This window comes from Pagrus major, chromosome 12 (genome assembly GCF_040436345.1).
Source record: "Pagrus major chromosome 12, Pma_NU_1.0".
NCBI classification, from domain to species: domain Eukaryota; kingdom Metazoa; phylum Chordata; class Actinopteri; order Spariformes; family Sparidae; genus Pagrus; species Pagrus major.
In genome coordinates this window covers 19,333,204-19,348,687 of record NC_133226.1, presented here as the reverse complement: position 1 = coordinate 19,348,687, position 15,484 = coordinate 19,333,204, and the positions used below count along the sequence as shown (strand labels likewise).

Sequence of the window (15,484 nt, the reverse complement as noted above, 5' to 3'; positions counted from 1 at the left end):
TCTGTCATTCATGATAGTAAGAAAAAGAGTCTTTGGGTTTTGGACCAATGTTTGCAATACAAATCATCTCTATTACACCAAATTTATTTTTGGCAAATTTGGGTTCTGTATTGTGATTGGCTGTCTCCTCTCCTGTGACTTTTAGGTGATCGGCTTCTTCAGTCAGCGTCTGGAGCAGGCTGGAAGTGACCTGTCAGTTGAGAGGGTTCAGGAGGTCATCATGAAAGGAGCCCAGGCACTGCCCACAGACAGACTGAAGGTAAATCTGTCTCTCTCTCTCACACACACACACACACACACACACACACACACACACACAGAGTAAGGGGACAGATGGAGAGTACAGAGACGAGGAATAATGAAATATGAGACTGGCTGAAGATAAAAGAATTGGTACATATTGGACATCAAGGCGCTCGTACTGAGGGTACAGTGTGTTTTCAAAGGCTGCGAGGTTTGGTGGATTGGTTCTGGGGAGGTGAAGCACAGAGAATTAGTTTGTCTGGACAGGTGAGAGTGGGAGAGGTATGGGGTAAGGATGTGGACTGGGGCGAGGGAAAGATGGAAAGAGCCATTGGGACATGAGACAAAAGGCTAAAGCCCAGTTCTCATTAGCATTAATGCCCATCTTCATTCCATATCTGCCGTCCTGCTACATGCGAACATGTAATGACATTTCAAGGAGATGGGATGGGGGACTAGGGGGCACTTTGTCATGGGCACATAAGATCGGTGTAGAGGGGGGGGGTTGAGGGTGGACATAAATCTGCCACCGCTCCTCGTTACCCAACACTCCCAACACTCCTGGCGGGTTCGCTAACCCCCGCCCTTCCCAGTGCTCCTCCATTAATCAGTGAGGAAATATGTAACCAGCAGTCTCCCCACTCCGCTCCTCACCAGCGCAGAAGCTCTTAATTGCATGTTTCATCATGTGTTTCATGTTCTATACTTGGCGGCTGGCTGCGAGGCATTTGTCTCGCTTGCCGATGTGGAAGAGGGATGGTGCGCGGTCACGGGTCCATGTGCTCTTTCTGTCTCGGCACCTCCAAGCGTTAATGTAGCCATCGACCGTAGAGATGTAGAATTACACATGGAGCCGTGTGCGTAACCCTGCCATGTCCTTCAGCGAGGCTGCTGCACCTGTAGCACACGCTCATGCAGGAAAATGTGTGAATGTGGCGTATGAGTGTCTGTGTGTTTGCAGATGACCATTTGTGTGAATTAATAGACAACTATTGTGATAATTGATTAATCGTTTTGCGTCATTTGTCAAGCAAAAATGTCAAACATTTGCCTGTGAGTATTTTGGTTTGTTAGTTAGACAAAAGAAGCAATTTAAAGTCGGCCAGTTTGGGCTCAAAGAAATTGTGAATTTTTGACATTTCATAGACTAAATGTTTACTTGTGAAAGTAATCTGCAGAACAATCAATCATGAAAATAATCCCTAGTCAATGAGTGTGCGCCCAAGTGTGCCAGGCTTTGTTTTCCATACAAAAGTGCCGTTGAGTCCCACATCGACCCTCCACCATCTGAGTGCTTTCCAGCTCTACTGTGTGACATGAAGCAAAGAGAGTATCTGGGCAATGTCTCCTCGGGGAGAAGTCCCCGCTGCCTCATTGGTACCATCGCTCAAACAAACAGCTGTCTCTCCACCTCGCGCTTCCCCTCATCTTATGAGCTCATTCTGCCATTCAGCTCCCAACGCTAAAAAATCCATAGATTGGATTAATGTTGTGTGGAATCATCGATAGGTTGGTAATTACTCAGCAAAAGCTCTTCGAAGGAGTATTGGTGTCTCAGTCGGTTGTGCGTGCACAGAGAGGGCTGACAAGAAAGAGCTGTTTTTAAAGTGGAGCTTGATCCACTTTAAAAACAAACACAAGAGAGTCTGAGCATGCTATTCAGCTTGGTTTATAGTCATTCTGTCCTTTGGTAAGTCTCAGAGTAAATCGTAGTATAGTACATGTTGGTGAATGCTGTAAAAGCCAGTACATGGTTAATTTTACAAGTGCTGTATTGAAATTTGAACTTCTGAAACCGTGGCTTAAGATGGCTAAATCTGAAGAAAAAGGAGACGACAGAAAATTGTCTTAACTTGCTGCCACACAGCCGACTGTAACTGGACACTCCGCCACTCACAACAACAATGTAGTTGTTCTCATTTCCATTTTTCTTGTTTGTCTTGTCAGACAATATAACAAGTGTGAAACAGTGATATAATTGCTGCTCATAAACACTACCTGTTTACCAGCAATCAATCCCAAACCACTGCGCTGCCATGATGAAGTCACGCAGGTTAATGACAACAGCTGTGCTTTGTGTTCGGTTATATTAACATTTAAAATGATCGATCACAAAGGAAGTTAGAGGTGACACCGAGGCTCTCTAAACTTTACTGCCACACAGACTTCACTCGGCAGCTTATGTCATCATTGTGCAAAAGCTCTGTCTCCCTTGTAGAATCGGCAAGTCAGCATTTTAAGATTTATACACTCTGATGATAGTTTTGGGTGAGAAACAGCATTTTAAATCTGGACAGAGAGGCTGAAATACAGAGAAAAAGATGTGTTCATTGATTTAAGTAGCTTTGTGTGAAGCTTTTGTTTCCTAACTATATGATGGCTATAATGGACATCTGTCAATACAGGGATAAGAAAGAAGACGTTTAGCAATTTTCCTGCCAGCATTTCAGCATGGACAGAGAAGTTTTAAAGTGTGTGGACCCAAGTCATTCTCAACTGTCGACTGTATTGTCATAGTGTCATATTGTCTTAGTGTGGACAGCTTAAATTCACCGCCTTAAAATCGGTTAGTCGGGTGGAGTTGACCGTTGTAAAGTAAATAATTTTATGTAGATTTAACTGACCAAACAGTTTTGGGGGACGTTGTCGATAGAAGTCTACAAAAAGCCTGTTTACTTAAAGGACTTAAAAGCATGCGGACAAAGACGTGGACATGCAAATGAGGCACCAACTGAAAGAAAGGGTTAAAAGAAGGTGGTAAATACCCCAGGGGCGATCGTCGGTGCCTCGTCACTCAACCGTCTCTTTCTCATTCTTTGTGTGTGTGTTGTTTCAGGGTGTGTGAGGCTGAGTGGCTCTCATGGGCAGTGCCTGTGGAATGTGTTGTTTAGCCTGACCAGCTGAAATCTGCCTTATTGAGCAGTGATAGCCTACAGACTTACTGGCTCCTCAGGACCGGACAGAGGGGGTGGGTGGGTGTGGGACTTAGCAGCTGTTACTCAGTACCTGGGCCTTTAGAGGTCTGATGGCAGGTCAGCACTACTTTCCCACACATTGACAACACAGGGTAAATGCTTTTTCACACTCTAAAGCCTCGCCAGACCAATTCAGTCCTGGGTTTAACAAAATTTGACACAATGAAGCTACTTCAGAATTATTTTAAGATTATTATAACCGTAACGACCAAGTTACTGGCATCTTGTACCTCTGTTAACCAGTTGTTAAAATGGCACTATGTAGTTTTGGAGAAGTTCAAACTCAGAATTTTAATGAGGTAATAATACAAACTCAGAAATATTTATTTTTTCCATAATTTAATAAAAAAGACGTCTCACAGGAAAATAAGGTCCCCAGAACACTGTTTCTTCATATTTGGCGGACCCTGCCACCATTCTAGCTTCAAAGTAAAACAGCATGAAATTGTGTTGGCATAAAAAATCAGTCAGTGAAGATCATTCTCTTATTATTCTTCTTATTATTATTATTATTCGGCTGGATTTTCTGTATCACCATTGTGTGAAACATGGCCTGTAATCACAAGCGGTTGTTACAAGTGGATGACTATTATGAACACTTTGTTTACAGTGATTCGGTATTTTGAATTACAGAATATGTTCAGAATTTGATCAAATGTAACCTTTCAGTGCTCGTGTATGTGTGTGACTGTGTGTGTAGTCAGCTAGTACTTGCTCCCTAGCCGCATTCTTCTCTGTCTGGCCGAGCTCTGACAGCACAGCAGCGTGCAGAGGAGGGAAGGGAACACAGAGTCCTGAGTGAAGATATGAGGCCAGCCAGTCAGTCTGTGTTCAGGGGCGAGGGCTTGACCCGCCAGGACCCATAACTAACTGATATGAGCCTGGGCCAAGTGGGTCCAGACAGCTGCCAGACCGAGAACAAAAACAGAGGAGAGGGAGGAGGGAAAGCAGAAAGCCGGAGGAGATATGTACAGAGAGGAAGCCACAGTATAGACAGCATAAGGGATGGAGATAATATTAGGGAGGGGATGTGGCAGGCCGGAGATGCTCTGATTTTTCCCAGAAAGCACTTAAGCGCAGAAAGGAAATTTTCGCTGTGAGGCATGTCGTGATATCCAAGACTTCCCGCAGCACCAAATCCCTTGGTGGTTCTTTCTAATATAGAAGAAGGAGGAAAAATGTTGGCCATTGTGATTCAAGGATCATTTATCTTTTTTCTCATTTTGTGCTCAGTATCTAGTGAAAACGGTCAGACGTGCTCCGGGGAGTGTCGTTTAGGTTCATAATTTTCTTCTCCAGCAGGCACTCGTCGAACTCTCAGCTGGATACAAGATGTTTGTTTAGTGGCACTAGGTGCATCGTTTTCACTTACTTTTTAGTCTCTTGACAGTCTGTAAGATTATCTACTGCCAGCTTTACTGATGTGACACCGCACTAACGGCTCATTTATCATTTAAGGAATAGTTTGCCATTTTAGGAAATACATTTATCAACCACTTTTGCTTAGGTTGGATCAAACCACGCATATCTAGACACTAAAGGAGACGGTTAGTGTAGCTTAACATAAAGCCTGGAAATGTAGCATATAGAATATTTAAAGAAAACCTGTTAAGCATTTTCATTTTTAGGTTCTTGTGCATGTGAAAAACCTTGAAAGTTAAAAAGGTCAAAGTCCGCACCAACAGAAGCTCCTCTCTCCCACAGAAAACTCCTTGTCAGTAGTCTTACCTTTAATTCTGTGACTTTGTGACATCACACTACGTCAACATGTTTCACATTTGCATAATTTATACCTAGCAGCTATTTTGACATGTAATAATTGATTTAGCACAGCTGCTCTGTTGTTTGACTGGGTATTCAGGCGGAGGGGCCTTTAAGGCACTAAAGCATGTAAACCTACTCTAGTAGGAGCCCAAAATACAATTATGAACCTGCAAATTAGCATAATATGTCTCCTTTAAACTGTTTAAATGGCCATTTGTGGTTTTATGAGGGTTTATGTGCTCGACTCTGAGCTTGGAGGTTCATCACGTTAATTTATGCGCTTTTGAGGTGCTGGTTGGCAGATTTTGTCACCTTTGGACAGAGCCTGGCAAGCTATTTCCCTCTATCCCTAGTCTATTTGCCAAGCTAAGCTAATTAGCTGCTGGCTATAGCTTCATATTCAACAGACATGAGAGTGGTATCATTTTTCTCAGCTATCTATTGGCAAGAAGACAAAGTCAGACTTTTTTTGTTTTATTAAATAGGGTTTTCTTTGCATCAGTGGTCTTATTATTGGAAAGTAAACATTTTTATGAAGTGCCTATATTTTCAGGAGACATAATGACACTGGTGTTTCATAGTGTCAGTATCAGCATCAGTTTTGATTGTTTTTAGTTGTTGGAACAAATTTGTTTCTTGGTTTTACAGGAGAGGCCTGGGAGAAGTACATACTTGATTTTAAAGGAAAATGAAATGCTCTGTCTTTATTGTCGATGGTGGCCACTCATACTCTTATTCACAAAAGCACAAGCATTCACATATAAGCGATAGCGGCTGAGAAAAGACCGTTTGTGTGCTTAGAGTCGAGTTGTGAATTGTTTCAATTCCTCCTGTAAACCATGAACGCTGCATTTAGAGGTCATGATGAAGCGCTCCTCATATTCAGTTGCAATCTAGTCGCTGTTTGACAGAGAACATAAACTGAAAATATTGTTCTTTTTAGTGCGCTGCCTCTATGGAAACCTGTAATGTGCGACACTATATGGCCACAGTGGCTTATGTCTGTCTATAGATGTGTTCTTATGAAAACAATAACTTTAAAACATTACATGACACTCACTGCTTACACCACATGTTCCTCATGTAGAAGATCTGATTAGTTTTTGGAGTACTTGTCCATATATTTGCAAATTAATGAGGGGAAACTTTTAATTCCTTAATCATAATGCCACATATGTTGACATAGCAGTATTTGCTCGCTGATTAATGCTTTAATTATCTCAATGACATAATTAGCATAGCAGAGTATGTTTCGTTAATCATGATGATTGTGGCAGGACATTAATCAGCTCCACCGCCTCCTGTTTTCGTTTGTTTTTGCTCCTAAATAAAAACTAAATCATCTCATCTTAAAAATGCAAAATTAAAAAAAATACACTACATCATCGTTTCTAGCGAGTAAGAGTGAGCCAGGGTTGAGTAACTGTCGCTATCAGTGTCATATGAACATTTTATGAGTTGGTCAGCTTGTCTACGAGACAGTCACCTACACACAAATACCAGGCAGATAATACAGCTCCTGCATTGTGTCTAGCCATCACAATGGTGCTGGTGTGTGTGGTCTAGCCTCAGTAGCCTGGCATATGGCCTGTGACCCCGTAGCCCCTCTGTCTGTGTCATTATGATACCGATAGTGTGGTTGTGAATAGAGCCAGCCGGGACTCAATAGACTGGACTGGGACCGTCGCATAAAGGCCCTCAGCGTCTGTCTTTCACCGCAGACTGATTACTGGCTGCGTGTGTGCATATACTTGCATGTGTAGACAGGAGGATATAATGAGGTATGCTTGTATTATTGATGCTCTTCTGCTGCTACCTACCTGCTGTTAGGTGGGCTTGTGTTTGCTCCAAGCAGGTCTGGAAAAAGATTCATGCAGACACTTCAGAGAGGAGCTCAATAGCTTGTACAGAGAGCTTAAATGATTAGTCGACTTGATGCTTTGTTTTATATCAGTATAAACTGAATATCTTTGGGTTTTGGACTTTTTGTCAGATGGAACTAGATACCGAAGAAGTGACTTTTAATTTAAGAGGCGGTGTATTATTTACACAATATTATCATATGTGTACTAGTAGCATGAGAGCAATATTTAATTTATAAAAATCAGGGTTATCGTCGATATTGGTGTTTTGTGACATCCCTAATGGATCTTATAATGGCCATTTTTCGCTACATTCTGGCATTTTATAGACAAAAGAGCTGCAACGATCAATCGATTAGTAGTCAGCTATTACATCAATTACCATTATTTTGCTGATTAATAGGTCTGAAAAAAGTTCAAAATTCTCTGATTCCTGCTTTTATTATTTAGTAAGTATGCATAATATGGTACTGTCCACAGCCACGTGTCTGTGTGATGTCTCTTTATTGCCTGTGGATTAGCTTCGGACATCATCAACACTGAGGCCCTACAGTATAAACTTGATAACCTCTCTCTGTCCAGCTCAGTGAGTGTTTTGTCCATTAACAAGCCATGTCATGACAAGCTGACGCTTGAGGGTCTAGTGGCTATTACCAAGTAATCAGGTTACTCAGCACTTCTCCACGGGTTTAAACAACAAAGTCACAATGGCTGACAGGCTTCTCTGTAAAGTTACATGCTCATGTTTGGTTTCCGTTTGATGCTTTTGTTCTTGGTTCTGTGGTTTTACTTGTTGTGTACTGAGATCAGGCAAATGAAGTCCTGGAACTATTTTCTCATTTTTCTCTGGCTAGTTTCTAGTGACAGTCTGCTTTATTCGCTGAACAGAAGCTGTCAATATCCAGTCTCCTGCCGGGGTCAGGAAGTGACACTAGCACATTAGCCAGCCCTTTAATAGGTCAGTAGTCTGACCACAGAGTGATACCTGTCCTGCCGGCAGCTGTAAGCAATTTCACCTCGCAGACAGATGGAATTACATCTCCCAGCGAGCTACTGTACCTGATGAAGAGTGATTACTGAGCGGCCTGAACAAGTTAACCTACCTGTATAACAGCACCTCCGTCCATCTCAGAGAGACGTCCCTCCACTGGCCGCAGCACTTTATAAATATCTGATGTGGTTGGAGGCGATGTCTTGGCGGTGTTGATGTCTTCGACCGCGTTCAGACCAACAATCCCTGTGTGTAAAACTGCAGCCGACTCATTCATTTCAATGAGATGCTGCAGACGTCATTCAGCACAAAAAGTCAAACTGAAAACTGAGACCTTCCCCGTCTCTCTTGGTTGTCTATACAAGCCTGTGGACAATTTATTTAAGTTGTTTAATGCTGCTGGACTGTGAATTTCTTTGTGAAGGACTCGGGGTAGATTTTCCCCAAAAGTCCAAAAGATGTGACTTTATGCACTTTATCCAGCTCAACACAGAAGCTCCACAGAGCTCCTTTTATATCAATCGCAACACCTGTTTGATGAGTTAAAATGTCTGCTGTGAAAAAGGCCTCTGCATTTCAGCTTCTGCCAACATTTTTTCTGTTTCGTTCTCTTTCTTTTGTCCCCTGTACATCCTGACAACATCTCTCTTTCTCTTTTCATGTGAACAGAAGTTCCCTGAGCTCAAGTTCAAGTATGTGGAGGAGGACCAGCCGGAGGATTTCTTCATCCCCTACGTCTGGTCGCTGGTCTTCAACTCTGGAGTCGGCCTCCACTGGAGCCCGCACGGCATCGAGCTGTTCAGCATGGACTCTGGCTGAAACACCTGCTGCAGACAGCGCGTGTCTTCATCTCCGTTCAGTATAGAGAAGAGAAAAAAAAGACTGTGTGTGTGTGTCTGTGTTTGGGTGGGTGTGTGCGCATTGCCCTTTATAGTATGTGCACGCTGCTTTGAAAGTGCCTCAACCTTGTACAGAATGGTGTTTCTTCTGTTTTTCTTTTTATGCAGCGCAACCTCTTTTTTCCCTCATATCACAATAACTTCTCTGCTTCTACACTGTGAAGCTTCATGTGTAAACAGTTTCCTCAGTAGCACCCACTCATGTACAGTCAGTCCTGTCGGGAATAACCTATTTAACATTTGAGCAGCTTCACCTGGTTCCGAGTTACATCTCTTATGTAAAGCATTTTAGCGAGGAGCTCAGGACACTGGCGACGGATAATCCTACGGTTTTTCTTGCTTTTAAAGAAAAGGTCAATTAAAAACACGCGCACCTTAGTGTTACACATGCTCTGGTAAACGTTCATTTACAGCTGCACTGAATGCTTAGAAATCATTTTTCAAGCCAGGCCACATGTTTTGGAAGACACAGCATACATTTCATGAATAACTTATATAATATGGAGTTTTAGGTCTGATTAATCTCATAAATAAGATTTTTATTTTCACCGACGTTGTTCTTTGCGTACGCTGGGTTTGCATAATAGATTTGTGTTTGTGAGAGAACTTTAAAAAACAGGTCAGAGAAAGAGAACCAACAGAAAGTCGTCTGTTTCATTGTAACACACAGGGTCCACCAGCGTTGCTTGGTGGCTTCCTCCAATAACCCACATTGAATTACAGTTTAATTAAGGCTTAATTTTCAGTCCCTGGATAATATCAGCAGTCCACATCGCTTTGATTCATGTGATTTCATTGTTGCTTCCAGCCCACTTATTTGACTCTACCCTGTCTTTGTTTCCCTTTTATTCCTGATGGTAACCCAAGGCAAGTACTTAAACTAGGACAAGTCATTAAACCTCCTGTCCGACTGTGGATAATTACAGTTGTCTCTTTGATTTGTCACTTTATTTGCATGTTTAACTAGACTTTGTATTAAATTATTTATTTTCATTTATATTGTTTTTTTTATATATCCAGCCCCACTCAATGTAAATGGTAGTAGTACTGAAATGACTACTACTAATGACAGAACAACGGTGGTACTATACTTCGATTCTTCCCAGGTGGGAAACTGGCTTTATATTATGACATATTATATGACAACAGCTGTCATTTTGTGGCGAATATTACTTTGAAAATAGGAGTTTAAATAAAAACATGAAATCAAAGCCACCAAAGTGTCTCATGGTTATTAAGCGAAGTGAAATACTGTACTATTCATGGAAGAACATGGACATAATAAAGGGGGAATTATGTTGGAAAGACAACGCAGTGCTTTCATATCATGGCCGTGAAGCTTCCATTCCTGTTTTGTTTTTTTTTCTTCTTCTTTTTCTAATACTATGTGTCCGCCGGCAATTCACAAATGTTGACCTCTGCTCCCTCTTAGCCCTCACTCTCATACTGCCCAGTAATATGTGTCTCTATAAACAGCGAACTGTACACAAAACTGTAAGTAAAATGGACATTGTGGGACGTATTTCTCGCTGACCAGACCAGATGAGAAGAAAAATACCACTCTCTTATCTGTTTCTTACATATGAAGCAACATCTTAGTTTAGCACCAATAAAGCTCCTTAATGAACATCTCTTTTGCTTAATCAATTAAAACGAATAATCTTGTGTTATTAAGTTGGCTTTAGCAGTCCTAGCAGACCGATTTATTCACCTTTGGAAATAGCTAGGCTAGCTGTCCTTTTTTCCCCATTCTTCTTTATGCTAAGCTAAGTTAACAGGCTGTTGGCGGTAGCCTTTTAAGTAGCGTATAGACATGCGAGTGGTCTAGAGATTAAATAATCTAGGGTTTTATCACAATAAAAACACTCATAGGTTGATTGTGGTGAATTTCCACCATCGGGATCCTTATCGTGAATATCCTCACGAGGGACTTGAAAAAGATGTCTTGCGATGTTTGATAACGTACAGTCCATGTTAAGCCACGTTAAAAGTTTAAAGCATGTTTTGATGATTATCATGATAATATCGTAAATTGCAATTATTTTGGCCAGGATAATTGTGGCATGAAATTTTCATTTCATCCAATGCGTGTTATCCATCTTCTCATCTAAGTCTCGGCAAGAAAGTGTTTTTCCCCCGAAGTGATGCATTGCAATATCTTTTTCTCACTCGTTGCAAGCAATCCCACCAGAGTGATGTCCGATTGTTTCTTTTGAAAATGTTTTGGAGGTAAAACTATTAAGGCAGTCAGCAGAGTGCATACAAACAAACCCTGTGTCACTCCAAATTTTAAACCACCCTTAATTTAAGTTTACCACATCTGCATTAAATTGTACTCGCTCATAGATATCAGCCACCTAAATATACTGGATTTTTGTCATCAGGATCCATGCTTCATTCCCTGAGAAATGTATGAAAATGTCAAAAAAAAGCCCTATCTTGCCATCCTTTTTTCAAGAATCGTACCAAAAGTTAATGAAGTCTATTCTGGACTGAGACCCATCCTCTATTTGAGTTTGGTGGAAATCCGCTCAGTAGTTTTTGTGTAATCCTGCTGACAAACCAACAAACAAATAACGGACATGGGTGAACATCTCCTTGCCGGAGGTAATAAAGTAAAAAAAAAAAAAAAAAGAAATTACAGAAAATCCATTGTGTGTAGCAGAAACTTTTTTTCTTTTCATCATTCCTACTTTATCATCTCAAACCCCCCCAGATGTATCTTGTCACACCTCCCTGGTCAGGAACCACCACTGTAGACAGCATCTATCTATATGTTTAATGTTTTAGGTTATCTGTAAGTTATTGACACTGAATTTTTTGCAGGTCGAGGTAACTCCACTAGAGCAGAGTTTATAAATATATAGCTATTTTATTTTCCCTCTTGGGCTTCATCAGTGCTTCCTTTCAGCTACAGTGCTTTCTTACTCTCCACAGCAAACAACACAAAAGAAATATCAGCTTAAAAACCCAACTGTCACATGCTGTTTATATCTGCTTTAAAGAATATGAATAAACATTAGCGCTGTATGTGTCTGTCATTTCTTATTGTTGCCTGTTGTGGTCATCGCTGCAGAGGCAGCAGAAACTGAGGCATGAAACCGCTTCGGGGGGGGAAAGTTTATGGCACAATGGCACCCACTGTGCCGATGGCGCTCCCACTTCCCAAGAGAATTTCATGCTTTTCGTCTCTATTGTATTGATTTTCATGCCTGAAATTCTCTCATTCTCAAGGACAATATAATGGATGCAATTTGATGTAAAGAATGGCCCATTTTCAACACGGGGTCGTCAGTAGGTTACAGTGAGACGGCATGCCCGAGGACAAACCGTCCGAACGGACGCTTTCTTTCTCCCTCACCTGCTTCCAGCTCTATTATTGTAGTTGCCAGATGGTTGAGGAGAGGTGACATGGCCCTCCTTGTTCCTTCATGGTGTGGGGGTCACCTTACAATGGGTTCCCGTTTCAGGTGACAGCCAGAAGATGGATGGAGCGGGGGATTCTGGTATGGGTAGTTTATTAGAGACTGGTGCATTTACCTCAAGGTCTAGGTGAGATTGCGTCGCAGTCTACCAGCGCAGCGTGGCTCCAGACGCAGAGGTTATACCCGTATCGGCATCAACTGAGTGATGTAAAAAGTAGGGCGGCGGAGACCAGTTTACTGAAGTGGCTCTGTACTCGTTGCCCCTCGTGACATGGAACTCATTAATGGGAACGACTATGAAAGGTCGTTAGGCTCAACAGTTTGAGGTTTAGGTCACAGCATGGGGGAAGCTCGCTCACAGCATGAGAACAGCACAGAGAGTTAGAGATAAACATAAACAGATAACACTCAGTTTCACCCGCCGTCATTCCTTCCAGTAAATCTTTACTGGAATGAAAACATCATTTGAATAAGCTGGACCATCAATGGAAAAACAAAAACAAAATTGACAGATGTGAAGAGGAGACAGACAGACTGAATAATACATGTGATGTCTGCCAGATACCAGCTTACATAAGTGACAGGTGACAGCACCTGAGAAAATACTAAAAGTCACGTACCTCCAGTGTAGCTTATCTCAGGTTTATATTTTAAGCGGGAGCTGTTTTCTATTTTTGAGTTATCAAATTACTCTGCTCCAATTCTTTGTAGGTCATCTGTCATTGACTTAGAGTAAGCTGCTCAACATATCGCAAGAGGAACGTGACAGAAAGAAGCTTGTAAGAAGAAGAAGAGAAAATGTAATAGGCCTTCTTTCAGCAGCTTTAGCAATTTGATTAATGGTCCCCAGATGAAGAATCCTTTGGCTTTCCATCAGCGAGTCGTATAACCCGGAAATGAGTTAGTATTTTTGCATTTCCGATTCCCTTGTCTTGAGATTTTCATGTTTTGTTCTATGACATAAAAAATGTCAGTAACTACTCCACCTTTTAATTAAAAATAAAAGCGTTGGGGCGCTGTTTAGCTCGGTTGGTGGAGCGGGCGTCCCATGTGCAGGGGCTCTGCCCTCGCTGCAGCGGCCCTGGGTTCGAGTCCCGGCCTGGGGCTCTTTGCTGCATGTCACTCCCCCTCTCTCTCTCATCCTGATTCCTGTCTATCTTCAGCTGTTCTATCAATAAAGCCATGAAAAGGCCAAAAAAAAAATAATTTAAAAAAAATTAAAAAAATAAATAAATAAATAAAAGCGTTAACGTCCTTCGAAGGACGCAGCCTTTGCGGTCTCCGAAGGCGGGTCCTTCGGAGGGACCTTCACGTTGTTAAATGGGACGGTCTAGCATTCTGAATATTTCCTGGTTGTGTCACCAGATGTTCCCGCCCTTACCCTTACGTCACGATTTCTGAAAGTTAAAATACGAGTAGAGAGTTTGACTGCATATATACCCAAATGTTTGAGCTACAGGATTTGATGATTTTCTTTTTAATCCTCCTAATTTTGGAGGAAGTCGGTGCCGCCAGCGGCTGGTGTATCTCTGGTTGAAAAGTTCAAATTTGGAGGTTTTAAGGTCCCTTGAAGTCTAACATATCTGGCGTTGGATGTTCAAATGAGTAAAAGCCTTCACGCGGCGTTGTGACGTTACTGGCCTTCAAATGCGTCCTTCGAAGGATGCAGCCCCTGAACTGGGACACAGCTTCTGCCTGCTATGATTATGATTGTCATGTTAGCATTAGCATTTAGCTCATAGTTTGAACCCCTGGACGTTACATAATGAAAATAGAAAAGCCCCACAAGCCTTTCCAAAACAACACACTATTTTTTTTTTCTTGAACATCTTGAACAGAAAAGGGGCTATGTTATGTATATTTTTGCAAAGTTGACGTTTTTGCCTGTGGGCGATGTAAAACAGGAACACTTGTAAAAAGAGTGTTCAAAATGCAAATGGTTCATCCTCTGGGGGCATGAATGTTCTCATTAGGCTTCTTGGCAATCTGCCTGGTACATTTTAATGTTTCAAGTAGTGACGTGTTCGAGCAGAGATTTTGGCATGATGGTGAAGCCAGGGGACTGTTTAGTTTAACCAAAAATACTGATATCATTCTCTCAGGCTTCCGTGAACGTCCGGACCACATTTAAAAGCAATCACGTAATTACATCATAAGTGTCGGGTGAATGAAGAGACTGACTGACATTCCCATCACCATTCGGCCTCGGCTCTCTTGTATGTAGACCAATTACACGTATGCAGATCTTCAAAATTGTTTCACACTAATGGCCTATAAAGAGAACTGGGTCACTGAGGCCTGCAGCTACTCTTGATAAAATGTCACAAATTGAGTCCCTGAACAAAAACCCAGACTATAGGATTGTGAATGTAAAATAATCTATAGACTACTGTGTCCTCCGTTAAGTAAAGACCGTCACCCTGTAGCTCATAGAGATGAATCCCACGCTGAAAAGATGTTTTAATGAGAAACCTTCACACACAAAACATGATGTCCAGGTAAAGAAGTGACGTGAATGAAAAGCTTTTTCCACTCTGATGTAAGGTTTTGGTACAGTGTATTAATTCCCTCTATCAGCCAGCCACCTCAAAGTAATTTTCTTGTGACGGCTGGCTACATATAAATTTTTAACAAGTACGTAAATGTATGATGGGGGTATGCAGGGGTGTAAAAAAACCACTTCTGCTTCACAATGCATCAGTCTGACTTTGATCCATTTGAAAAGTTTGGATCGATTAAAAGTGATTAATATTGTATTAAGGTGTTTCTTTTTATTGATTCATTTCGGTCTGTGGGCTGCGATGTGTTTCCCTTCCAGTTTCCGTCTCTCAAATAACAGAACTCTGTACTGGCTTTTGAGCTGGTACCTGTGAGATTTTGCCCTTTATGTTTTTAATCAGTTTAGCAGTTTTTCAAATTCATATCTCTAATCGTCTGTAATCAACTGCACTGTAATCAACTGCACTGGATTAACCTGTATCATATCTAGTGTGTTATGTTGCATACATATACATCTTTTTGTTTTGCTTTTATGATAAAATCATTCAAACGTTTACGTGTGACTCAATAAAAACACAATGCGTGCGTTCCTAAATCCAATCCGACACCCTACACTTAAATGAGCGTGTGGCTGTTCAACGACGTAGAGCATGCTCTGTCTATATGAATTAGCGAAGAGGTCATTTGTAGCGTGGTTTACTGTTTAATAGATAATAATGTTAGCCACTAAGGATAATGCCATATTTACCCAAAAGTTTCACTCTCTAATCTCCAAGTCAACTCAACAAATTAGCTAAATATGTCTGCTTTGCTAACGTAACGTTAG

The 15,484-nt window shown here is 41.5% G+C and overlaps 1 protein-coding gene across 2 annotated transcripts in view; it reads left to right on the top strand.

Moving 5' to 3' along the window:
• Positions 1 to 9,945, top strand: part of dym (dymeclin) — a 54,280-nt gene extending 44,335 nt beyond the window's left edge. Inside the window, exons 16-17 of one of the 2 annotated variants that reach the window (XM_073478495.1) lie at positions 146 to 259; positions 8,505 to 9,945. In XM_073478495.1, coding sequence (XP_073334596.1) covers positions 146 to 259; positions 8,505 to 8,654 — 264 coding nt within the window. In that variant the 3' untranslated portion in view covers positions 8,655 to 9,945. The remainder of the gene's footprint in view (positions 1 to 145; positions 260 to 8,504) is intronic. The other variant, XM_073478496.1, reaches the window with a different exon arrangement.
• Positions 9,946 to 15,484: the final 5,539 nt, after the last annotated feature.